General features: G+C 44.8%; 1 protein-coding gene across 4 annotated transcripts; it reads left to right on the forward strand.

Moving 5' to 3' along the window:
• Nucleotides 1–5,891: 5,891 nt before the first annotated feature.
• DLST (dihydrolipoamide S-succinyltransferase) lies at nt 5,892–25,828 on the forward strand. Of its 4 annotated transcripts, XM_089907963.1 has the most exons (16): nt 5,897–6,011; nt 6,217–6,336; nt 6,588–6,621; nt 9,228–9,276; nt 12,104–12,159; nt 12,299–12,373; nt 12,593–12,648; nt 13,147–13,258; nt 14,745–14,900; nt 15,279–15,355; nt 17,162–17,259; nt 20,606–20,736; nt 22,152–22,225; nt 22,534–22,617; nt 23,020–23,187; nt 24,229–25,828. In XM_089907963.1, exons 1-16 carry the CDS (start codon nt 5,949–5,951, stop codon nt 24,361–24,363), a joined length of 1,488 nt encoding a protein of 495 aa, XP_089764089.1. In that variant the 5' UTR covers nt 5,897–5,948; the 3' UTR covers nt 24,364–25,828. The 4 variants fall into 4 exon arrangements, with proteins under 4 accessions (XP_089764090.1, XP_089764088.1, XP_089764089.1 ...); XM_022576541.3 differs by lacking the exon at nt 6,217–6,336 and having other exon boundaries at nt 5,900–6,011; XM_089907962.1 differs by lacking the exon at nt 9,228–9,276 and having other exon boundaries at nt 5,894–6,336.
• The last annotated feature ends 38 nt before the right edge of the window (nt 25,829–25,866 follow it).

Below are 25,866 nucleotides of genomic sequence, written 5' to 3' on the forward strand. Positions count from 1 at the left end.
GTTGGATCTGGGTCAGACTCACCAGCTCTTAGGTGATCTCATACAAGTTAACTTTGCCTCTTCCCTCCCTCAGTTTCTTTGTCTGTAAAATGGGGTTGATAACAATGCCATTTACTAGGGGTTCGGTGAGGATCACAGGTGTTAACACATGTCCAGTGCTTGCACTCTCCAGCACTGATAATAGGTGCTCCTTAAATTGCAGGTCCCTTTCCCCGTAGGGCAGATTTGGAAGGCCCCATAGCCATGGAACTTTAGCACTGGAATGGGCTTAGGGATCACCTGGTACAGTGGGTGGTTTCCAGACTTTTAGATTTCAATCATTAATAAAATGAAAAAAAAAAAAAGGATCAGCTTGAGAGTTGCTGACACTTTATTTGCGGTTAAGGGCACAAAGATAAGTATAAAAGACTGCAACCTACTATCATTTTTATTTCATAAAAAAAGAATCTTAACCACCCTGTTTTAAAAAAAAACAGGAAGGGCATAATATCCAAATAAATTTAGCTTTGTAAAAAAACCTCTTTACATTGTCTTTTCTGAAAATCAGGAAAACATCACAGGCCAGTGTTAAGGAACCTCTGACTGTCAAACCATGCCTTCGCTTTATGGATGAGGCAGCTGAAGCCCAGAAAGGTAGAAGTGACATGCCCAAGGTCACACAGTGGCTGCCATGTCTCACTGTTATCTAGGACAACACCCCTGGACATAAAGCGTTCCTTTCATGTGGCTGAGACAGGTGCTCCAAGCTGAAAGTTAGCAGGTCTGGGCTCTACTCCGAGCCATTTGCCCTCAAGCCACACTTTATGCCTTATCTGTTTTTCTAAAATGGGGATGATAATCACCCCCTCACTAAGACTGTCTGAGAACCTAATGAAAGATGAGCTTCAAAACTGCTCAGAGATGCATACCAGGGTATTAGAGAGTGAGGTATTAGGAGTGAAAAGTCTGGTCACTGTCTGTGATCTACTTGAAAGTATTTCTGCCAACAAAAATAGATGAAGCAAATATGGCAACATATGAACAATGGTTAAATCTAGGTGATGGGTTTATAGATGGGTGTTGTGACTCTAGTCTCTCCACTTTTCTGCATACTTGAAATTTTTTTAAATGAACATTCCATCATCATAAAAAGTGCTCTGGAAAGGTAAATGGAAGGGATGGTGTTACTCACAGAGAAGATGCCCTCAGGGTGGTCCGGTCCTGGGCTCTTCAGCCAGGTGGGGCTCGCCACCCCAGGAACTGGAGCAGCAACACAGCCACAGTCTTGAAGTGATTTTGGTTTCCCTGCTTCCTCCCCAGGCAGGCCTGGTGCCTGTGGCTGGGTAAGGGAAGCCTCCCACCTCTTCTCAGTGCAAGGCACCACCTGACAGACCCAGCCCTGCTGCAGCCGCTGGCACTGGGGACAATGAGGGCTGCCTAGCGCAGCCAACCAGTGTGGGGGGGTTATGAATATGCAGATAGAGGCCAGAGCTGGTTGGCTGCCCCCCTGCCATCTCCCACTCCCACCCCATCTCAGATGTCCAGAAAAGCCAGCTCAGAGAGGACCTTCTTGAAATGCCATCTCTTCTGTCCTTGCCTAAGGATCCACGGAGCCCCTTGATATTTTGAGAATGAGTTACCCAGCTTCGCCCATTACACTGGCCTCCAGCAGGGAGCTCCTGACCTCGGCTTCCAGATTCTCCAGAGAGTCAGCTCCAAAGTGAACATCTTTCTCCTTACCCCTCACGCATCCTGAGGATATGGAAACCAGGCCAGCACCAAAAATACGGCCTCTCGGCTCTGCAGGAAGGCTATACAGCTTCTCCCTCCAGCAGAGGTCTGAACACTTTTGGGGAGGCTGTTTGCTGGGCCAAAAGCCCCCTTCTTTGGCAGAACTGGGGAGAACCCACTGGCCAAATCATTTCCCCCCAACATCACTAGAATTTTAGCAACTTCTCCTCCTTCATTTTGGGAAGTGGAGTGAATGTTGTGAAATACAGCAATGAAAATCGATGCACTAAAGCTCAATTCAACATGGATAAAGCCTCAAAATGTAATGTTGAGTGAAAGATGTAAATCACAGAATGACACAGGTACTGTGATTCCATTTATATTACGTTTAAAAATAGGCCAAGGGGCTTCCCTGGTGGCGCAGTGGTTGAGAGTCCGCCTGCCGATGCAGGGGACGCGGGTTCGTGCCCCGATCCTCCGGTCCGGGAGGATCCCACATGCCGCGGAGCGGCTGGGCGCGTGAGCCATGGCCGCTGGGCCTGCCCGGGCGGAGCCTGTGCTCCGCAGCGGGAGGGGCCCCCACAGTGAGATGCCTGCGTACCGCAAAAAAAAAAAAGGCCAAAATGTCTAGATTTTCGCTGAGTACTCATCTATCCGTTATTTTTAATTACAACTGAATGAAGAGATAGATGGAATCTAGGTATCATGAGTAATTCAAAGTGAATATAGGGTATAGTCTCTATTTTATGGACCCCAGGCTCTAGCTCCATCTATCATCTGGTCAATAACATTAGAAAAAATATAAGTAAGGATGTGAGTGTATAGTTCAGACCACACTTATGAATACTGGGGAATTTCAGTTAAAGAAAAAGAGTGCTGTGTGTATTATTTAAGCTGAGCTGCCCTCTCTGTGGTGTTTTTATAAATTAACTGAGCCATTTATTCTTCCTAGAAACACATTTCTTTTTCTTATATAATTTGAAACTAAATACATCTTTTCCTCAATTTAAAGAATAAACAAAAACATGTGTACAGTTTAGGACACATGCATATTGAAGCTGCAATGAAAGCCTGGGGATGGTTAATATATAATTCAGTATAGCAGTGGTTAACTGGGACGACCAGCAAGGAGGGTCACATAGGGCTTTGTCATTTCTTAAGCTACATGGCGAGTGTGGGTATTCTTTTTGTTACTTTTCTTTAAATCATACACATATATTTATACACCCTTTTGAATATATATTTTGCCATAAAAATTCTCTTTTGAACCCTGCCGTAAACACAAGTTTATGAACTTGTATTCATCAACTCCTGTCCCAATAGGTGATGCTGTGTCCTGAAAGGCTTTAAATACAGAAGAAGGTGTGAGCTTATTGAGTTGGACCCTGGGCTCCACGGAAGCTCATATGTGACTCTCAAGGAAATCAGTTTTAACCTTTATCCTGTGAGAGAAATTTTGCACGCAACTGTGTGTGTGTGTGCACTCCTACGTGTGTGGTGTCTGACTATAACATCTAATTAACTTGGGCAATCACTGAAACCCCAGGAGAAATGCTTTGCCACATTATCCAGGCCTGAGCTTCTAAACTCTCAATCAGAATCTCAAAAATTAATTATTTAAAACTGAAAAAATTAAGTAGTTATCTAAGAAATATTAACAGCATCCCCTGCAAAGGATTGCCACAAGTCCTGATTACTGTTTCTGGACTCTTTAGCTGCATCCAGCAGTGCTGTCAGCATGGCAGTATTTAATCATTCCAGCTGTATTTATTGAGTACCTACAGAGTACCAGCCATTGTGTCCTGTGCAGGGGATTTAGGAAAATAGAGTCATCTCTTTCCTTCTGCTGTTCTGCCCAATAGAGGAGACAGACAGGTAAAAATGACATTACAATCAAGGTAGAGATACAGACACAATGCTTTGGAAAAACAGAAAAGATATCTGTTAACTCTGCTAGAGGGGATTAGGAAGGGATTCAAAAGACTTTAGAGGATGATTAGGAGTCCCTAGGTAAATAGGAGTTGGGAGCAGCCCGGGCAAAGATGTGAGGGAGTGAAATAGCACTAAAGTTCAGCACCTGGGAGAATGGGGGTGGGGAAGGTTAGGGAGAGGATCGCAATATAGCCAGAGGCCAGGTTATCAGGTGCCTGGTCAAGTTGAAGAGTTTGGACTTTACCCTACTGACAGAGAAGCAACAGAAGGACTTTAAGCAGGGGAGTGACGGGATTAGATTTGCATTGCAAAGACATCTTTGACACAGGTGTGGAGGATGAGTTAGAGAAAGTGAGAGTGGAGGCCCAGGTCCTCTCAGGAAGCTTTTTAAATTTTTTATAAATTTATTTATTTTTGGCTGCATGTGGGCTTTCTCTAGTTGTGGTGAGTGAGGGCTACTCTTCGTTGCCGTGCTCGGGCTTCTCACTGCGGTGGCTTCTCTTGTTGTGGAGCATGGGCTCTAGGCGCCCGGGCTTCTAGTAGTTGTGGTGTGTGGGCTTAGTAGTTGTGGCTTGCGGGCTCTAGAGCGCAGGCTCAGTAGATGTGGTGCATGGGCTTAGTTGCTCCGTGGCATGTGGGATCTTCCCGGACCAGGGCTTGAACCTATGTTCCCTGTATTGGCAGGGGGATCCTTAACCACTGCACCACCAGGGAAGTCCCCAGGAAGTTTTTTAAACAATCCAGGTGAAGGATGCTGAGGACTTGATCAGAGGCAGCTGCAGGACAAGGACGTTTTCTCTATTTAAAGTTAGGGCTTCTGCTCATCCCTCCAGAATTGCAGTGGAAGTGCTTTCAGGGTTTGGGTGAGTGAAGGCATCATAAAGCTCCTAAGGATCAGGCAAGAAGACTCAGCTAAAGAAACCAACATGAGTAGGCACCAAGTGGCTCATTCATTCATTCATTCATTCTTAATTCAAACTGAAGCTTATAGAACACCTTTTCTATTAGGAAGGCAAACTATAAAAGTGGATACTCAGGGGCCTGGGGCGTTAAGGGGAGGATAAACTAAAGAGTAGAGGGAGTGTTACCTGCTTTCACTTTGAAGCATGGTCTGCCCAAAGCTGGGAGGCCCAAATTCAACCCACAAATATTTATTGCACACCTAAACTGTGACAATCTCTGTTCTAAGTGCTGGGGATACATTATACTTCAAAAACAAGCAAACAAACTCATAGAGAGAGAAATCTTATTTGTGGTTACCAGAAGTGAGGGAGGTGGGGGAATGGGATGAAGGTATAAACTTCCAGTTATAAGATAAATAAGTACTAGGGAGGTAACGCACAACATGATAGATTAACACTGCTGTATGTTATATATGAAAGTTTTTAAGAGCATAAGTCATGAGTTCTCATCACAAGAAAAAAATTTTTTTAATTTCTCTAATTTTGTACCTATATGAGACAACGGATGTTCATTAAACTTTTTGTTATAATCACTTCATGATACACATAAATCATTATGCTGTATATCTTAAACTTACACAGTGCTACATGTCAATTATATCGCAATAAAACTGTAATTTTAAAAACTTGCTGGGGATACATCAGTGAACCAGACAAGGTCCCTAATCTTATGGATTTTATATTCTGGGGGTAGAGTGACAAATGAATGGCCTTCAAAATGTACAGGATGTATGGGGAACAATTAGCTCAGCTGGAGACAGTTTGAGTTGGCACTATGGCAGATCAGGAGATGTGGATGCAGAAGTAAGCCTACTTGGTGAAGATCTTCAGCTCGGTTAAAGGGCAATAGGAGCCCTTTAGAGCTTCCTTGGGGTTCTGTTTCTTTGTTCCGGTGTTAGGGAGCGAGGCAAGTGATTATTGCTTTTTTCAATATTTGAGGAACCTGAGGCTTCGGAAGGCAATGTCACCTGCCCAAGGCCACACAAGTGTAAGATAAGTCAGGCAAGTCTGCCAAGGTCCGAGTCCGAAGCCCATGCCGCCTTCGGCTCTTTTCCGGTAGTGCAGAGGAGGAACGGCGCGGTGCCCCTGGGTGCCAGGACAGAGGGGCACCTTCGGGAGGACCGGCCCCGGCCGGCTGGCAGCGCGGCAGCCTCACCAGCGCGGACAGCTGGCTTGAAGCGGTGGCAGCTCCGCGCTGCCCGTCGGTTCCCCCCGCCCGCCAGTGGTTCGCTCCGAACACCCCTCCCCGAGCGGCGGGTGCCGCGGCCCGCCCCGCTTCCGGTTGTTGCCGGGCCCTATATCCGGTGTCCGCCTGCCCTCCGCTCCGCCGCCGCCGCCGCCGCGATGCTGTCCCGGTCCCGCTTCCTGTCCCGGGCGTTCAGCCGCTCGGTCTCCGCCTTCCAGAAGGTATGGTACGGCCGGGCCGGGGCCCCGGCGGGTGAGAAACTCGCCGGCGGCGGACGGGCGGCTTGGGGACAGGGGCGTGGCGCCCCGGCCAGGCCGGGCACCAAGGGCACCGGGACTCAGAGGCCGCGGGCTGGGCGGCCCAGAGCCGCTGTTGCCCTCGGGGCCGTCTTGCGGAGCTCACCGGCCCGTCGCTTTCCCGAGACAGCCGGCGCCCCGTCCCCTGCTGGACCCCACCCTCCGCGCGGGCGGAGGAGCCGCCTTAGGGCCGCGCTCGCCCCCGCACGAGACTCAGAGTTCGGGAGGAGGCGCCGCGGAAACCCCGACGGTATTCGGGGGCCCGTTTCCTTTCTGTTTAAGTTGGTGGATATCAATCCGGTTGGGAAGTTGAGATAGTTTGGCAGGCCCCGTGTGCTGACGGACTGAGAGCCCGCCCAGGCTGTTGCCTTTACCTTTTGGAGTCATGAGATTCGCCTGTCACCGGCACCTGGGCAGCTTTGAGTCAGTGCTTGAAAGAGAAAGCTGTTTATTCTCCCCTTTCGTCTTGGGTGACGTCGATAATGTCTTCTTTCTCAACAGGGGAACTGCCCTCTAGGGAGACGTTCCCTGCCTGGTAAGTTCTGCCCTTGCCGTCACCTAAAATGCTCTCCTCCTGGGCAGAGCAGTATGCGAGGAAATCGGGGTGCCTGTGTTTCTTCGCATCGTGTTCAGATAGATAGAAGTGAAACAGGTGTTGTTTAATAACAGCTATCATTTATTCATTTGGCACTTAGATACTCAGTATCTGCTGAGTGTCAGGCACCATGCTAGGCCCTCACAAGGGATCCAGCAGTGACGGGTTCTCGCCCTCCTGGAGCTTACAGTCTAGTGGGAAAGACAAAATGTAAATTGCTAAACAAGTGAACTATCGTGAATCTTGGTTAAATGCTGAGAAGGAAACATACGAAGCTGGACACTAAAGCTGTGACCCAGAGGATGTGACAGGCCAGCCGGATGAAAAGCAGGAGAAAGAAAGAGAATAGCATGTACAAAGTCCCTGAGGAGGGAAATGCTTGGCAGTATTTTGGAACTGGAAAAAGGGTGGTTTGGCCAGAGCATTTTAGTTGAGCGAGAGAGTGGCATGAGATAGAAGATGGCATGGAGACTACCGAGAATTTAGGTTTTATCTCAACAGTTCTTTATATGCGTGGTATAAGTATTTGTTGAATGAGTTGATCTTATTGTGGGCATTCTGTGTGCCAGGCATTGTTCTGAGTGCTTTCTGTGCATTTTTTCAGTTAATCATCAAGAAACAGTAAAAGAGGTGTTTTCTCTATTTTACAAATGTATAACTCAAGACTTAAGAGAGGTTAAGTGCCTTGACCAAGGTCACGCAGCCAACTGTTGGTTAAGCCAGGTCTGCCTATTCCTCAGCCCGAACTCCTAACCCACCATGTTATCATTTACTCATATAATCAACAGATTATTGAATTCTTACTACATGCCAGGCAGTGTGCTACGTGACAGGGATAGAGGTGGTCTCTACCCTCCAGGATCTTAGGGGCTACTTGGAGAGAAAACAAATATATATTTATGCATATCTAAGGACATAATTACATTGTGATTACTATAAAGGAGAAGTGGAGTGTAATGAGAGGATGGGATGATGTAGCCAGACTTGGGAGGGTGGAGAGTGTGGTGGCAACGTCAGTAAAGGCTTCCCCAAAGAAGTGACATTTAAGCTGTCTTGAAGAATACATAGGAGTTGGCCAGGAGAACGATATTCTAAACAAAGGGGATTGCTTGTGCAAAGGTTTTCAGGCAGGAAGAGACTTGACCGGTCATAGAAATGGAAAGGAAGCCTGTCTGGGAGGGCTGGACAGGAATATGGAAAGTTTTTGGACTTTATCCTTAGAGTCATGAGATCATAGGCACCTAGCACAGTGTTCGCTCATAGTGGACTCTCAGTAATAAACTTTTTAACTTGGAATTTTGAAAAATGTCAATAAACATTTTCTCCACTTCATAGATTGGCAGGACAATGGGAGGAGCCTTGTATTTGGGGTGTGCGTTGTGGTTCAGGGCTTCTCCTTGGGCTAGTCACTTAACCTCCAGAAGCCCTGTTTATATATGAAACGGGAGTAATGGCAGATGGCCGTTCCACTTCAGGGAGTTGTGAGACACAAAAATCAAAATGAGGTCATTACGTGAAAGCTTTTTATAAACTCTTAAATGCTGTACAAATGAAACTTGCTATAGGATGAACTCTAAATTGGAGTTAGGGTTCCAAAAATCAGTAAGGGCTGCTGACTGTTCTAGCTCAAATATATGCTGTGTTTGGGATTTGTACTGCAACATCATTGGTTACTGGATATAGAGGTGACTTAACTTGCCTCTGAAACCCTGGGGGTGTTTGTAAGGAGGTGGGCACAAGAGAGAATTGTCTCCCATTTGGTGTTTACCGTGCCCGTGGTTCAGAAAGAGTTGTTAATAGATCTGAAAAAATAAGACACATGAAAGAATATAATCAGGTGAAGCAGATGTAGTAATTAGTTGTCAGTTGAAGAAGTGCAGTTATCTGTGATAAGGACAATTGGTGGGGCAGAAAGGAGCTCCCACCTTGTTGAGTATGACCAGAGTGGAAGGTCTCGGGAAGAGTGTAGGAAGACAATAAACTGAAAGGAGGGACAATGATTTGCTCGGTCCTAGAGCAAGCTGGAGACCTTAGGCCTGAAGTAGCCTAGTCTTTGCTACTGGGGTTCAGGCAACAAGACTTCCTGCTCAGTGTGTTTTAAGTAACCAGGGAAACAAACTCAGATCAAACATTCCCACTGCTTCTCTGATTAGGCTATATGTAGTCACAGGATAAGCCATCATGTGTCTTTTTCAAGCTTCAATTGTATTTGAAGTCGTGGGGAGTAGAGCATTTTATTATGAAAACATAAAGGGGTAATGAAAGTTTATGAGTTTTAAGATAAATAAGATTATAGAATTCTCCCCTTTCTTCCTCAAAGCCATTCCCACCCGAAGTCCCACATGCCTCTTGTTCTCTGCCATTACTATTGCTATGGTGGAAAAGTTTAAGAAGCAGGACTCTGTGTGATAAAGATTATGTTGTTGCCTGCTGTTGATCCTGTTCTACCTCAGAGTTAGGGGGTGAACAGACTTCTTTTCCATTCCCAGCAGGTATCCTGTATAAGATAAAGAGTTGTTGGTTAAGAGTTGTTTTGTTTCTTGCAGGGATCTCCTTATGTCAGGGACCAGGTTACCCTGACAGCAGGAAGACTGTGTAAGTATCACTGGGAAGCACAGATATGTGGACATGGGGTATTTAAGACACCAGTTGAACCATCTGCTTTCTTAACTGTCTTGCAAGCCTAGTAATCAAGCTGGTTATGTTGAGTCCCTCTACCTAATCTTGATGTTAATTTATGACATGTGCTTGAGCTTCAGCCCCATGTTAAGTGCTGGACCAGGAGTGTGTCTGTCCTGAGGTGTTTAGATTATAATGAAAGTGAAGCTGGAATCCTCTTTTTATGGGAATAGATATAGAAAGGTGCTCCTAAATATTCTGGTTGGATACAAGTGAAGCTGAGGGACTGGAGGTTACATTTATTGTGGAGATTAAGAGCATCTGTTTGGTTGCATGGTTACTCATTTTAAAAACAGTAAAAGCAGACTAGTCAGTTGAGTCATGGGACTTTGCCTAGTTCAGAGGGAATGCTATTATTGCATAATGCAAAGTTTGGGGAAAGGCCACCCATGTGTGTTTCAGATTAACTTCTGCTTATGAATGTTGCTTAATGCTACTTTGCATTCCAAGTATTTTCAGGGTGGTGGTAAGAGGATGCTCTTTAGTTACCTGTTGAGCAGCTGTCAAGCTATTTTCTCTACAGGTAGGATCTTCAAAATGAAGGGTGAGCAGATTGGCTCCTTCTTCACTGTGCATTACAAGCATAATCCCATTGTAAATGTTCTTTTTGCTGTTTCTAAGTATTCTACTGTTAACATCTAATACTTTGTAATTTAAAAGTTATTTAGGGAGATTCAAAATGTGTTACTCATCTGCAGTTTAAATGAAGAGTGGAGCAGCCACAAATCCTATGCAGTAAATGCAGTAAATAACTGTTCAAAAGTAAATTATTTTAAAATACCCTAAACTTTGAGGGATAAGGATCACACATTAGGGTATTACTCTAATCTAATAACTGTTTTTGTGTTGTATATTGTCTTTATTCATGAATAAGGTACCCATTTTGCTTAAAAATCCTTTATTGTAAAACTATTTTTTGTTTTATGTTATTTAATAGCTTATAAATTTACATGGTTCAGAAGTAAAATGAGTGTCCATGAGAAGATTTTTTCCTGTTCTCCGGTGCCACCAAGTTTCTCTTCCCAGAGGCAGCCAGTGCTCCATGTTCTCGGGTGTCCTCAAAGAGCAGTCTCTGCACTTATACATTACCTGTTAGTTCTTGCCTACGAACATGTACTATACATGGTTGTAAACTGTTGGCAGAACACTTTGTGTTCTGTATTTTTTTAATAACATACATTTTCCCCTTGATTTTACATAGACCTTATAGTTATTTTGAAATTATAGAAATAAAAATATCAAAAGGCAACTTAAATCTGTTATACTTTTCTATTATAAAGATGCTTATGGTAGAATATTCAAACAGTCCTGAAGTGTAGAAAGTGAAAGTCCCCATCAGTCCAAATCACTCTTCCAAAATGTGTGTGTATGTAACAGATAACCATAGATACCATATATATCTACGTTTCCCACTCTCCAGTGGTAACCACTATTAATGATTTTGTGCATACAAGGTAATATTCTCCAGTTTACATTATTTAAAGTTAGTGTTATATCAAAGAATACCTTGCTTTTTTTTTTTTTTTTTTTTTTCCCCCGCGGTACGTGGGCCTCTCACTGTTGTGGCCTCTCCCGTTGCGGAGCACAGGCTCTGGATGTGCAGGCTCAGCGGCCATGGCTCACTGGGCCCAGCCGCTCCGCGGCATGTGGGATCTTCCCAGACCGGGGCATGAACCCGTGTCCCCTGCATCGGCAGGCGGACTCTCAACCACTGCGCCACCAGGGAAGCCCTACCTTGCTCTTTTGAAGTTCCTCTTGAATGAGTCCAGAATGGACTGATATGCTGCCTCCTGGCAAGAGAACAGATGAGGAGATACTGTATCAGTTTTTTGGTGTTTTGTTTGTTTGTTTGTTTTGCATATAACACCTTGTTTTACTTGTTAACTGTCTCATCTTGCTGTCCTATATAAATCTATAATCGTGTGGACAGAAATTCTGTTGTATGTGGCACAGTGGCATGTACCCTGAGGGCACACAATTTATCTTACTTGCATTTAGTTAAGAAAAAAAGGTCATCAGGAAGCTGAGTCCTTTTGGTGGGTATGCAAAGGGCCAAGATGCTATCTTTTCCTTCAAAGACCCAAACTAGATCTGTTCTGGGAGAGCTGGCATTTCACTGCAGCACATTTCACTCACCCAAGGGACTCACTGTTTAAGGCACCCAAGTCATCTAGGCTTTGCTCTAGACATGCTGAGTCAGAATCTCTGGGAATGGGGCCTAGACATGTATGCTTTGAAAAAGTTCTCCCAGGTAACACTGATGGGCACTCCTAGTCAAGAATCACTGATTTAAAGGGAAGGTGGGGCTTCCGTGGTGGTGCAGTGGTTGAGAGTCCGCCTGCCGATGCAGGGGACGTGGGTTCGCGCCCTGGTCCGGGAGGATCCCACATGCCGCGGAGTGGCTGGGCCCGTGAGCCATGGCCGCTGAGCCTGCGTGTCCGGAGCCTGTGCTCCACAACGGGAGAGGCCACAACAGTGAGAGGCCCGCGTACCGCAAAAAAAAAATAATAATAATAATAAAAAATAAAGGGAAGGTGAAAGAATCTAAAAAAGAGTGGATATATGTATAACTGATTCACTTTGCTGACAGCAGAAACTAACACAACATTGTAAATCAACTATACTCCAATAAAAATTTAAAAAATGAAAATAAAAAAGGGAAGGTGACCTGTGATGCTTTATCTAGACTAAAATGTGAGTGAATCACCTGTTAAAGGAGTTTACTTTTATGTTTGTTTTCTAGCATTAACAGCGGTAGTGTCTTCATTGTTCGCTTTTTCAGAACTACAGCTGTGTGCAGTAAGTACCTTCAGCTCCCTACCCTATTGGGAATGGAGTTTTAATGGGAAGAACAACAATTGACTGAATTTAATTAAAGAAAAAAATTAAAAAGGAGAACTGTGGACTATGTGATTTTTTTTCCCCCCTCTTTTCCTAGAGGATGATGTGATTACAGTCAAAACCCCAGCATTTGCAGAATCTGTCACAGAAGGGGATGTCAGGTGGGAGAAAGGTAAGATTTAGTGCCTTCTCACTTCTTAAGTTTAAATACTTTTGAAAAGTCCCCTTTACCCCCACGATAATCAGTGGCTCCACCCTTTTCTTTACCTGCAGTGTACTTTCCCCTGGCTTTAGGAAAGGGGTCTTGTAACACACCTGCCAGTGGGGATTTTGTGGCTACTGGAGGGTTCCCCCCTGCACCCTAAGAGGTAGCCTTTGACTATCTTTTCAGCTGTTGGAGACACAGTTGCAGAAGATGAAGTGGTTTGTGAGATTGAAACTGACAAGGTAGGCTTGTCCTATTAGTACCAACTTTTCATGGTCTCCCCTTGGTTTCTTAACCTAATGAAAGGAACAGGGACTTAACTGTTGGTTATAGATCATTTTTAACTGCCTCAGTTGTAAAATTGTTGGAATAGCTCATTAAAAAGAAAACATTAAAAGTTTAATTTTAGATTGTTCTAGGTGTATGTACTATGTACTTTAATAGCTTTAGTTTTATAGCTTTTGTGTGTGTGTGCATGAGCTGTTTCCAGTTGTTTTTATGTATCACTTGGAAACACATTAACTGAATCTTGCTTTAGTGTTCTGAGAAAGGACAGAAAGGGTGAATCTTCACAGTAGCATTGATTACTCTTACTCTGAAAGTGTGGCCTTGGTGTTTCTATATACAGGGTCTTGTGTATCTGTGTTGCAACTCTTGTGACTCATTTGAGATTCTATACAATTAATTTTCTAATGCTGAGTAAAAATTTGGACTCTTTCTCCATCTGTCTTCTTTTCAAGACATCTGTGCAGGTTCCATCACCAGCAAATGGCATGATTGAAGCTCTTTTGGTACCTGATGGGGGAAAAGTAGAAGGAGGCACTCCTCTTTTCACACTCAGGAAAACTGGCGGTAAAGAAGTTCTCCTGGTTGTCAAGGTCTCCAGTGTTCCCCCTTGGAACTGGGGCTGAGCATAATATACTAATTCCTTGATACCTCAAAGACCATTTGGCATTCCCTCTGCCCTTTTTGAGGCAGTAAGAGGGGAGCTGTTTATATTGTGAACTTTAAATGTCAAGTTTTAGAAGAAAAGGGTATTAAAAAAAATAAAGCTCATAATACTCTGTTCTTTATTGTGCTGGACCTTTTCTTAAATAGGAATGAAGAAGATTCTAAAGACAGTGATTTCCCCCACCCCAACCCCGGCGTCAGAGTCACATGGAGGCTTTAAAAATAATACAAATGCCTAGATTCTGAGTCCCAGGGATTCTGATATATTAAATCTGGGGTTTTCAGATCCTGGTTATCTTATCATAGTTTTCATTGTTGTTGTTGTTTTTAACGCTCTCCAAGTGATTCTGATACACAGCTAGGGCTGGGAGCCACTCTTCTAAAATGAGAAGTAGTATTTCATCCTGTCTATTATAGAGAATTTGGTGTAGTTTTTTCATATCTATTCTCTCATAACATTTTTTAGGGAGGGTTGGATTTCTCTTGGGAAGAAATGAGAAATAAGGAAAGGAATTTGTACTGGATCTCACAGCCAGTATTAGAGATTAGAAAAGAACTTTCTGATTCTTAATTAAATGCTGTAACTACTAAAGTATTTTTTTCATTGTTAAGATAGTTAAGCAGAAAGATGGTAGATTGCATCGTTATGATTGATCAGGGCAAGACCAGAAGCCCAGAATGGAAACAACATACAGTAGAAGGCTAGGGGATAAAATTGATTCTTCTAGTTGGAGAATTTCATCTTCTGATCATTCCTTAAGAGAATGTTCTTGTAATTTAAATGTAAACCCAGATGTGATGTCCAAATTGGTAAAATCAAAAATATTTATATTGCTTGACCACCTCATTGGTTTATAAAGTTACCCTAGATAAAATGCTTTGAAGTCTTCAGTCTAAATGTGCCCTTGATTATTTAAACTTTTAAGTTTTAATAGTTAAGAGTATTCTCCCACATGGGATGTTAAAATAGAAGAGGAGACGATCAGTATTACCATAACTAGAAAGGTGTTGCTCTTATGTGTGTATTTTAACATCTTAAATTACCTGGGTTTCTTTTGCTTTGAAGTTTACATTACCATGGACTTCAGTAGGTTCTTTGAAAGTACTGGCTGAATTTGATGATCAGTAGATATTTGTGAAATCAGGAAGGCAGCTGAATTAAGTCAGTTATCTAATGTAGGACATCTAGGAGCCCTGGGGAATAGAAGCATAGTGCCTTAAATCATTCTGTGTATCTCAAAGCTTTACATGTATAGCAAATACTCAGGAAGCATTTGTTAATTGATTGGAGATAGAGCTTTTGCTGCTAAATTCTACTTAGTATCTGCAGTTTGGTTGCTTTCCATTCCAGATAGTGCCAATGGCATCTATATTTCCTGTTTTTCAGCTGTTCCTGCTAAGGCCAGGCCAGCCGAAGCTCCTGCTGCCGCAGCCCCAAAAGCAGAACCTGCAGCATCGGCAGTTCCTCCTCCCCCTGCAGCATCTATACCCACTCAGATGCCACCAGTGCCCTCGCCCTCACAGCCTCTCACTAGCAAACCAGGTAAGCCTCTGGCTCCCACGTGTCTTTATGTGGGAGAACAACATCTCATCTTATGTCATGTTCCCTCACAGTCTAAGACTAATTACGGCTCTGAACAGGCTCCACTGCCTGCTTTGTGGAAAGAATTATAGACTTTGTATCAGAAGACCTGATACAAAGGGTTTGCATCTCAGCTTTTTAGCTGAGTGTATAGCTGTGTGACTTTAGGCTAGTTATTTAACTTCTCTGAGCAGATTGTTCGTTCGTGAAGTAGGAATGATACTAATTCACCTCAGCATATCTTGAAGATTAAGTGACAGTACAGTATGAAAGCACTGGCATGTACTCAAGTAAATGTTTCTCATTTTCTGATGCAGTGTACCCTTTCTTCATTTTCAGTGTCTGCCGTAAAACCCGCTGCTGCCCCTCCAGTAGCTGAGCCAGGAGCTGGCACAGGTCTGCGTTCAGAACATCGGGTGAGTCTCTGAGGACCACTTCCAAGAAAGAAGCCGAGGGGCAGTGCTGAGATTAATGGAGTGGGTATGCTCTGCCTACGTTTGAATGGCTGGCAGCTGATTCCCTTGGCCTTGACAAGGAAATTGAGTTTAGGATGCGACTTGTTCAGTGACATGACTGTCAAATGACAGGACTAGAACCAGAGGTCTTCTGAACACTTGTCCATTGGTTTTTCCCACTTTGTTATGCCAGCAGTGAAATGCTGTGGGTGAGTAAGATATACGCAGAGGATGGTAGCCTAGTGATGCATCCCTTCCCTCCCATGATAACGCATACTTCAGAGAGGTGGTTCAGTGAGCTCTATTCCTATACTTCCGGGATACTTAGCTGAGGGCTACCCAGTGGCAGTCAGGAGCAGACATAAGACCTCAAGGAAGTATGGTCAAGAGGGTGGGTTCCTCTGCCTGAGAATACCTCCTAAAAATACTATAGCCTCAAAAGTTTGTGCCTCTGAGTTTCCATTCCACCAGTAGCTGTTCTCGTGCAAGTCTTTATTACCAGAAATTTCCTTTTGTGCAATGACTCTTGGGCTGGCTAGCCCTACCCCACAGTCTTCCATAAATTGGTTTTGGTTTTTAAATCAAACCATATCCGAGGCCTCTATTCTTTTTTTTTTTTTTTAAACATCTTTATTGGAGTGTAACTGCTTTACAGTGTTGTGTTAGTTTCTGCTATATAACAAAGTGAATCAGCTATATGCATACGTATATCCCCATATCCCCTCCCTCTTGCGTCTCTGACCCTCATCCCACCCCTCTAGGTGGTCACAGTGCACCCAGCTGATCTCCCTGTGCTGTGCAGCTGCTTCCCACTAGCTATCTGTTTTACATTTGGTAGTGTATATATGTCCATGCCACTCTCTCACTTCTTCCCAACTTACCCTTCCCCCTCCCCGTGTCCTCAAGTCCATTGTCTACGTCTGCGTCTTTATTCCTGTCCTGCCCCTAGGGTCATCAGAACCATTTTTTTTTTTAGATTCCATATATATGTGTTAGCATATGGTATTTGTTTTTCTCTTTCTGACTCCACTCTGTATGACAGACTCTGGGTTCATCCACCTCACTACAAAATCTCAATTTCATTTCTTTTTATAGCTGAGTAATATTCCATTGTATATACGTGCCACATCTTCCTTATCCATTCATCTGTCGATGGACTCTTAGGTTGCTTCCACGTCCTGGCTATTGTAAATAGTGCTGCAGTGAACATTGTGGTACATGACTCCTTTTGAATTATGGTTTTCTCAGGGTATATGCCCAGTAGTGGGATTGCTGGGTCATATTGTAGTTCTATTTTTAGTTTTTTAAGGAACTTCCATACTGTTCTCCATAGTGGCTGTATCAATTTACATTCCCACTAACAGTGTAAGAGGGTTCCCTTTTCTCCACACCCTCTCCAATATTTATTGTTTGTAGATTTTTTGATAATGGCCATTCTGACTAGTGTGAGGTGATAACCTCATTGTAGTTTTGATTTGCATTTCTCTAATGATTAGTGATGTTGAGCATCTTTTCATGTGTTTGTTGTAGGCCTCTATTCTTGGTCAAACTTCAGGCACATCTGAGTGGGTAGTTTGTGTTTCCTTGTTCTTGCACAGAGGAGCAAGGCCACCACAGGAAAGAGGAAGCCTGGATCTCTCCCTGTATTTAGATACTACAGTCTGTCCTTATCCACTCCTAGCAAGCCCAGTGCTCCCTCAGACTAAGTGCGAAGGGTTAGGTCCAGAGAGACCAGGTGGTCAATACTTGTCCCACTTTCCCTTTCAGGAGAAAATGAATAGGATGCGGCAGCGCATTGCTCAGCGTCTGAAGGAGGCTCAGAATACCTGCGCAATGCTTACCACTTTCAATGAGATTGACATGAGGTGAGAGCTCTAGTCCTCTTCCTCCCTGTGCCCATTTTCTTGGAGAACACTTGAGCTTGCCCAAGTCCCTACCTAGTGCTGATTCCAAAACTAACTTAACAGGAAAGAAGTACTTCTTTGCAGTGCTTGTTGACTTACAGAGCGACCCACTGGTTTCACTCTCTAACTGACTTCCCTAACACTGCGCCTGCCTCCTCTGTGACCTGAAAACTTAGCCTTTTACTTTTATACCTGAATCTTGTGATTTCTGATAAGCAAGGCTGGTAATAGTCTTAACATCTAATGACTACTGTCGAGCTGACAAGTAGAGATAGGGCATCCAGGCTGACAAGGCTCCCCTAGGGATACAGAATCACTTGACAGCGTGCCCAGAGTCCGGCGCCACACCCTGCTTCCTTCTCACTGGGACTGCTCCTTATGTGTGTTCCTAAGCGACTCAGAATTGAGTGGGTGGAAAGGCATAGGCTTGTCGTGCCTTTCACCTTTCCCAGCTTTGATAATGAAATGGGAAGCAAGTTGTGCTTTTAAAGAAAAACTTCAGAATTAACCAAAGGGGCTAATTCAGTATACCCATTTCTGTAGTGAGCTAATCGTTGACTCACTTATCTTCTTCAAGACTTTGATGTTTATAGGTGTCAGGACTGTAGGGAAGAGAATGTAGTTAAAGTCAACAAACAGTTTTTGAGTGCTTACTGTGCACAGTATATTATACTATATTTGAGGGGGGTGCAGAGATGAGTGAAAAAGAGCCCTTACCTTCAGAGAGCTACCATCTTGCTTAGATAAATAGAAAGTAAAATCTCTAGTATCAGTATCAGGAGGATACAAAACGTATGAAGTGGAGAAGAGAATGAGATCATTTGTTTATGAGGTGACAGGGTGGAGGTAGGGATCAGGAAAGGCTTCCTGGAGGAAAGAGATTTTTAATAGACCTTAAAGAACGACTAGCACTTTGACATAGTGGAGGAAGGTCATTCCAGAAGATGTTAACAATATGGACCTGGCACAGACAGGAAAGTACATGACACATTTGAGAAACAATCGCTGTGAGAAATATGTGTAAGAAAGAATGGTAAAGAAAGTTGGATCCATACTTCAGAATGTTTTAAGTGGCAGAGTAAGAGTTCATAGTTAATACAGGAGGTAAAATCATCAAGTCTTCAGGTCACCTCTTTGTTTTTTATTTTTGTCCGAAGTGTTTAGTCTGTGAATCTACATTTCGTTAAGGAAATTGGTCTCCTTTGGAAGGGGTCTGAGAAGTGTAGAGAGGGGAGTGTGCTGTGGCACTCACAGAGTAGGACTCTGTGGCCCATTTCACCAGATGTCATACATTCTATTGTGAAGCTTCCCAAAAGACTGGATGTCATTCAAGCCAAAGATTTCTCTCCTATCCATAGGATGTAGGGAAGGACCTTGACTAATGAATCACAAGGGCTGCAGCTTATGTTTCAGTGCATTAGGGCCAAATTGTACACAAATCGAATTGGGCTTTGAAATTCTACCCAATTCCTTAAGACAAAACATGTAAATATTTGTGGCCTTGAAAGATGCAGTTGGCCCAACAGCTTTGATTGAAGGTAAGTACAATAGCTGGATCTCCTTTCAGCAGCTAATCGAAGTGTCACTTAATGATGGCCTGGGGTCTTACCGCAGTCAGTAATCTGGTTTAGATTGAGTGCCCTTTGGGTCTTGCACTGATCAGCTAACCCATAAGGGGCCTTTCTGAGACCTTCTCCTCTCCCCTGTTGTCCCAGCCTCTGCCTGCAAGGGCAGAGCTCTGAAATAGAAACTACTTAATGACCAGACAATAGCATTTGGGCAGTTTTGAGAGCAGAGATGTTTATCACTTCTCTTTCCCTCTTCTGCAGCTCTTGTGTCTTGGGAACCAGTAATGTCTTTAGGGTGGTAATCCTAGCACTAAATGAGGTTAGACTCAGGAAAACAAAACATTTTAAAACCAATCAGTCTCCCTAGGAAAACTTCCCTTTTAAAAAACAAAAGGTCTAAAGGGGGGAGTTAAAGTTATATCATCTTATCTTTCGTGCTAATGTCAAATTAGGCCATTATAGAGAGAAAGGGAGAACTGAGCATTTGGGCCTAAGATAAAGTTAAATTCGATTTCCATCACGGAACTGTATTCCCATAAATACAGAGGTTTCTGCAGCAAAATGATGGGAAAGCCATTTCCCACTAACTCTGTTGCACATGTGTTGTATGTATGTGAAAAACCAGCCCCGAAGGAACAAAGACTGGTCACCTTGCAAAGGCTTCTCAGGGGCCTTGCTGCTTGTACTTTAAAAAGCTTAGGTCCACACATGGTCACTTTTCTAAATACCAGGGAAACCACGTCCATCAAACTAATCTTAACAGCAGGAACTGTGTCTTTATTATCTTTATATCTTGGTGCCCTGCATTGACCCCCACGTGTGGTGGGTGTTAGTACCTGTTTGAAGGAACAAGCGGGGGCTTCCCTGGTGGCGCAGTGGTTGAGAGTCCACCTGCTGATGCAGGGGACACGGGTTTGTGTCTGGGAAGATCCCACATGCTGCGGAGCGGCTGGGCCCGTGAGCTATGGCCGCCGAGCCTGCGCGTCCGGAGCCTGTGCTCCGCAACGGGAGAGGCCACAGCAGTGAGAGGCCCACGTACCGCAAAAAAAAAAACAAAAAACGGTAGAAGGAACAAGCGGATGGAACTGCTAACTCTGGGGAGATGAATGAATCTACTGACTTTCTCGTGAGCCTAAAACAACACTGGATTATACCCATCCACAGATAGTCATGACTGCTTTTGCTCCCATGAAGCCCATGCACCTGTGGGGCTTTGGGGTTTATTTCATCTTCACTAGTTAGGAGACAGGAGGAATGTCACAACTAAGTCATAATCAGGTTTGGTGGTATTTTGAAAATAAATGAGATAAAAAGAATGGTGCTTATTTTGCAGACTTTGTTTATGCTTAAAAAAAAACTTTTTTCGGTGTGGATGGCTCATGATTTTAGTGTAGCTGGAAGTCACTTTCTTGTCCAGGGTGAGAATGTTGGTGTGCTGTCTGAGCTCTCGTTCATATTGTCTGTAACTGAAATCTTTGACTTCTGGAACACAAAGGAGCCCTGTAAAGGGCTCAATCTACCTTAAAGACAGATTGGATCCGATTCCTTCGGGTCCAGGTTTTGTAAAGGAATAAAGTTATTGTGTTGACCTCTAGTGGACTATTTCAAAACTTGAATTTAGGTAGATGGTCCACAGTAAGGGAATAAAGCTTACGCAGCTGTGTACACAGAGTTAGGAACCAGTATGAAAGTTTTCTTTTGTGGTCAATTTGTTTTGTAATGTTAATGTGTCTTTGCAGTAACATCCAGGAGATGAGGTCTCGGCACAAAGATGCTTTTCTGAAGAAACATAACCTCAAACTAGGCTTCATGTCGGCATTCGTGAAGGCCTCAGCCTTTGCCTTGCAGGAGCAGCCTGTTGTAAATGCAGGTGAGTTTGTGGTGGCTAGAATCACAGAGGTCCTGGGAGGTGTGAGTGTAAACACACACCTGCTCACAGACACAAAGACGGCGGTCGACAGACTAAGACTTCTTATTTCATACGTGTGAAAACTTGAGTACCTTCCCTGGGGATTTCTTGACTCACCTTCCCAAATGGACATCATGATTACTTCCTCCCCCCTAGCTGGACAGAACAGGTTATCTTCACAGTGCACAGCTTGGCAGCTGCTGTGGTGACAGGCAGTTCTGAGCCAGCCCAGCAATCCAGGCTTCTCGTGTCAGTGTGGAGACTTGTGTTCTGGCTGATGCCCACCTTCCCACAAGCCCTGTTATCTTGGGACCTGACTCTTACACCTGGCATAGCTCCAGGGTGACCTTTGATTTCTGGTCAGTGGACCTCATTGGGAGGCCTTGGGCCTGGCCCCTGTTTCCTGGACTTGGTGCCCATTTTCCTTACTTTTTGCTCACCTACATCATTGGAATGTTGACCTAACAAGCAGTTCTCTTTCCCATTGAGACAATTCTCTGTTCCCTGGAAGATTAGAGAGGACAGTGGCACTTCTGCAACCCTCAGCAGTGCAGGGTCCCTAAAGGTCTAGAAATAGAAGTCCTAGTCCCTTCCGCCAAGTGGTGTGCCCTAAGGTGGGTGGAAGGGCTTTGTTTCACCCCGATGTGTATCTCTTTATTTTTTCCATTCTTCTTATGCTTCCTGATGACTCTCTCCATCGCTTCTGCCTACACATACATGTAGGCATTTCTCAGAGTTCCCCTGACCTCTTTCTCACTTTACATGCTTTTCCGGGGTGTCTTATCTGTAATACAGTGCAGACTTTCTATGAAAAAGATTCCCAAGCCTGTATTTTCTCATGAGCACCAGACTTAAATTTTTAGCTGCTGGTTTGCTCTCTCAGGCTAGCATGTTAAAGCCAGACCACCCTGCTTCCTACCGAGTCTCCTAGAAAGAGGCTTGCCTCCTTGTTGAGAGTGGGCAGCAGAATGGGCAGCATCCCCACCCCCCTACTTCCACTTCCTTTACTAATTTGCCCTTTTGGGGAACACTTTTTAAACCTGCCGTTAGCTAAGGGAGGGCTGGAGTAGAGCTAGCTAACAAGAACTTTGGCACATACTTATCCTGTGTTAGCCTGTGTATTGATCCCTCTGAGGGCTGCCAAGGAAACGGATGCTCCTGTGCTCATGCTTAGTCAGGGCTCTTGGGAGAAGTTACAGTTGGCTGGCATGGGAGTAAGAGGAGTGTCAGCTGCCACTTGTAACGCAGTGGGTTTTGTGCTAGTTGGTCACCGCACACTGTACCAAGCACCGTGGATTTTTCCTCTATGATGCAAATTTTTCCTCACTAGCCTAGGCCTGGGGAGTTGTATGTAATGTGTGTTTTCTCTCTCATAGTGATTGACGATACAACCAAAGAGGTGGTGTATAGGGATTATATTGACATCAGCGTTGCAGTGGCCACGCCTCGGGTATGTTGGGGCAAGAAGTGGGGAGCTCTGATCTTTGACTCTCTCCTTACCTGTGTGAAGAAGCAGACCCCTGGGAGAGATCTTTCCTGTAGTTCTGTCTTTTTAGAAGGGAGTTACTAGAAGAGTAACCTGTTTTTGACCATACCACATTCTTCTATCTCTGGCAAGCCTAAATATTTTAGACTCTGTTAATCACGAGTCTGGGGGATATTCTGGGAGAGGGGAGACCATAGGCTTGAATCAAGAGAGTTATAACTATAAAGGGTACTATTAATTTGCAACTGAAAAGAACTTTTCACTCTCATCAGGGTCTGGTGGTTCCCGTCATCAGGAATGTGGAAACTATGAATTATGGCGATATTGAGCGCACCATCAGTGAACTGGGAGAGAAGGTAAAATAGAAAGGATGGTATGAGCTGCTGGGCAGGTCAGGGAAGAGAGCCTGGGGAAGGCTGGGCCAGTGAGCGATGCTCAGGGAGCTGGAGCGTCACTTTCTTCTGAAAGGAGTGCGTGGCCCCTGTGAACAGCAGTCACAAGCGAGAGCTGAAGTACAGCTTCCTGGTGGAGCTTATCGTGCTCTTACGACTGAAGAGCTCATCAGAGGAAACCTCAGAAAAGAAAAGATTCTGAAGTCCTTTCCCCTGGTGGAGCACTAGTCACAGGCATCTCAGCTGAATGCTTTCACGTTAAAGCTAGACCTTGGATCGTTGATCTTAGATATGAGCCTTCTGGACTTCCTTTAGGTGAAGAAAGCTGGGTTGACCTTACCTTTCAATTATAAAATCTGTTTTTAGGCCCGGAAGAATGAACTTGCCATTGAAGATATGGATGGTGGTACTTTCACCATCAGCAACGGAGGCGTTTTTGGCTCGCTCTTTGGAACGCCCATCATCAACCCCCCTCAGTCTGCCATCCTGGGCATGCATGCCATCTTTGATAGGCCAGTGGTCGTGGGAGGCAAGGTAGGGAACATCACCATTAATGTCCTAGCAGCTAGGCGATAAGGAGAGGTAAGTCTAACTAGATGCTCATTATAAAAGATTCGCTATAATTTCAGGCATAAGTTGCAGCTCCTAGTTTCTAATTACTAGCTGAGGCACTGGTTCTTAAATTGTGTGTGGAGTAGCAGCACCTGGGAACTTGTTGGAAATGCAAATTCTTGGACCTCTTCCGAGACCTAGCGAAGCAGAAAGTACAGATGATTCTGATGCACGTTCAAGTTTGAGAACCTTTGAGCTGAGAAGGCTTGCTCCTTCATCTGGGACTAGTCAACAGGTTTCATTCTCTAGGTGCCGTAGAGAGTGTGGGGATACAGTTGAAGACATGGTCCTTGCTCCTGGGGAACAGAGGACAGCAGGGCAGAGCCATCTACAAGCTGCCAAGTTGTAATGATGAGGCTTAGAGGTTTTCTGGGAGTTCACGGAATGAGGGCAAAGGGTCTGGAGCTGGCCCTAGAAGATATGTTGGTAGGAAAATGTTTTCTGGGACTCCTGCGTTTAGAACCTTTTTGGGTCACTAACTCCTTTTTCAATCTAAAAATCATAGATCTTCCCTGAAAATGCTCATACACCCAACTTTGCATAGAGTTTCAGAGAATTTGTGGACCCCAGGATAAAAAAAAAATTTTTTTGTTGTTACTATAACCCCAAAGAAGCAACTGCAGGCAGCGAGAACTGAAGAGGAACTTCCCTGTAGGCAGCAGACAAGTGAGAGGGCAGAGCATGGTGTTTTGTTTTCTTTTGTTTTGTGTTTTTAAAGGCAGTTGTAAGGAGACTCCTGTTTTCTTGATTTAAGTTTTGAGTGTGGGAGCTTTGCACTCAGGGTAGGGCTTGGTCTTTGAATATACTGTACATATCCAGAAGCAGCAAAGCAAAGCAGGAAAGGCTCTGCAACTGGGAACTTAACTATGGGCTGTGCTGTGTCATCTTCCCTTTGATCTGGGCTTTCTCTGCCCCGCTGCAGACAACGGGGCAGACAAACCTGTCGACCTCTCTTCTCTGTAGGTGGAGGTGCGGCCCATGATGTACGTGGCCCTGACATATGATCACCGGCTGATCGATGGCAGAGAGGCCGTGACTTTCCTCCGGAAAATCAAGGCAGCGGTAGAGGATCCTAGAGTCCTCCTATTGGACCTGTAGGAGGAAGCCATGCGCCCTACACATCAACCATGCAGGAACTGAAAACCAGTCTTCTCCCTGTCCCCTCATGGGCCCCGGGTTAGCCTGGTGACAGACAGGCATATGCTGTTGTTCTCAAGCAAGGAAACCAGGGCACTATGTAACCAGCAGTCACAGGTCTCTTGGTGTTCCTGCCAGGCTCTCTCCCTCTCTGCGCTGTTCTCTTACACTCGAATATCTGATTTCCTTAGGCTTGAGGGAGAGAGAGAGCCTTAATGGATGCTCATTAATATTCCTGCCTTTCTCCATTAGCCCTCCGCTGAGATGATTTTGCTTCTCCCCCGTCCAGTATACCATAGGGAAACTGCCGGGGACCATGTGATTAAGTTTCTATCTCTTGAAAGTCTGTTCTCCAGAGATGCCTAGGAGGGTGCTGTGCCTCCCAAGCTCGGAGCAACCTCTGTCCTGGCTGTGCACGTCCTTACTCGGTTCCACCCGTGTGGAGGTATTGACCACAGGCCAGGAGGTGCTGCTTTGCTTCTTAAATGGCATCTTCATTCTCAGCTGTCACTGACTTCAAGCTGCCTCTTCTACCTCTTCCAGGAGCACAGGCTGGGGGATCTGGAGGGGCAGGGGATGGGTAGGCAGTGTTGAGGGGGAGGACAGCTTCTGAGGTCAGAGGTTGTAAATGAGACTGGAGCAGAGCCCCGGCCTGCCCTCACCCTCTCCGTCATAGCTTTGTACCAGGAAGACCCGTTTTGGCACAAGCACGCCCAGCTGTGGTTGTGCTGACCTTTCCAGACCACTGGGACCATTCTACCACATTGTTCTCATCTAGAGCAGATTCTAGCACATCTTGGCAGGGAGACAGCATGTCACAACCAAGGGCTGGATGGCGCCTGGTAGAGATTGGAGTGAAGGAGGCATACTGTGGACTGGCTCACATTGTCTTGAGCTTTTAAATTCCATTGGTTTAAGCCTGTGGGCTGAAGAGGCAGTTCTGTTCCTTCCTGTATCATGGCCCTTAGGGAGCGGAGCCTTGGCTCTTCCTCCACAGAACACAGGTCTGGGAGAGGATGGATTGTGGTGGAAACCAGCCCAAGATGCCAGTACACAGTGGGGAAACGGCCGATGTCACCTACGAGGTACTGCCTTGGGTCTGGACACAATCATTGGAATTCTTTGGAGGATGGTTAAATCCACACGTCTTGTCATGAGAGCTACTGGGCTTCATCGCTTCATATCCAACTGCGTCCAGGCCTGAGGCTGCTGACACTTGACACAGGGAGCCATTTATTTAGTGCAGGGTGCCCATTTGTATTTTGAGCGAAGAAGCAAGGCCTGGGGGTTGGGGTAGGGGGAAGGGGTGGGAGCCAGTACTGAGTGCCTGCAGCATCTCCTATGTCTTCACTATTCAGAACTTGTAACTAAAATATTTAAAGAAACTGATTTTAAATGCAAATTAAAGGGCAAATGTTCGCAAACAGGGTTCCTGCTTCTGTACTTCTTTTGGTTACTGAGGTT

Source organism: Delphinapterus leucas, chromosome 2, assembly GCF_059928025.1.
Source record: "Delphinapterus leucas isolate spDelLeu-1000000601 "Yukka" chromosome 2, BTC_Dleu_Yukka2, whole genome shotgun sequence".
Lineage (NCBI taxonomy): Eukaryota > Metazoa > Chordata > Mammalia > Artiodactyla > Monodontidae > Delphinapterus > Delphinapterus leucas.

Excerpts from the sequence above, each read along its gene's own strand:
- DLST (XM_089907962.1), top strand. The coding sequence starts at position 5,949 with ATGCTGTCCCGGTCCCGCTTCCTGTCCCGGGCGTTCAGCCGCTCGGTC. Across the intron at positions 12,649-13,146 it reads GTGAGATTGAAACTGACAAG|ACATCTGTGCAGGTTCCATC; the intron begins GTAGGCTTGTCC and ends CTTCTTTTCAAG. Across the intron at positions 23,188-24,228 it reads CAGTGGTCGTGGGAGGCAAG|GTGGAGGTGCGGCCCATGAT; the intron begins GTAGGGAACATC and ends TCTTCTCTGTAG.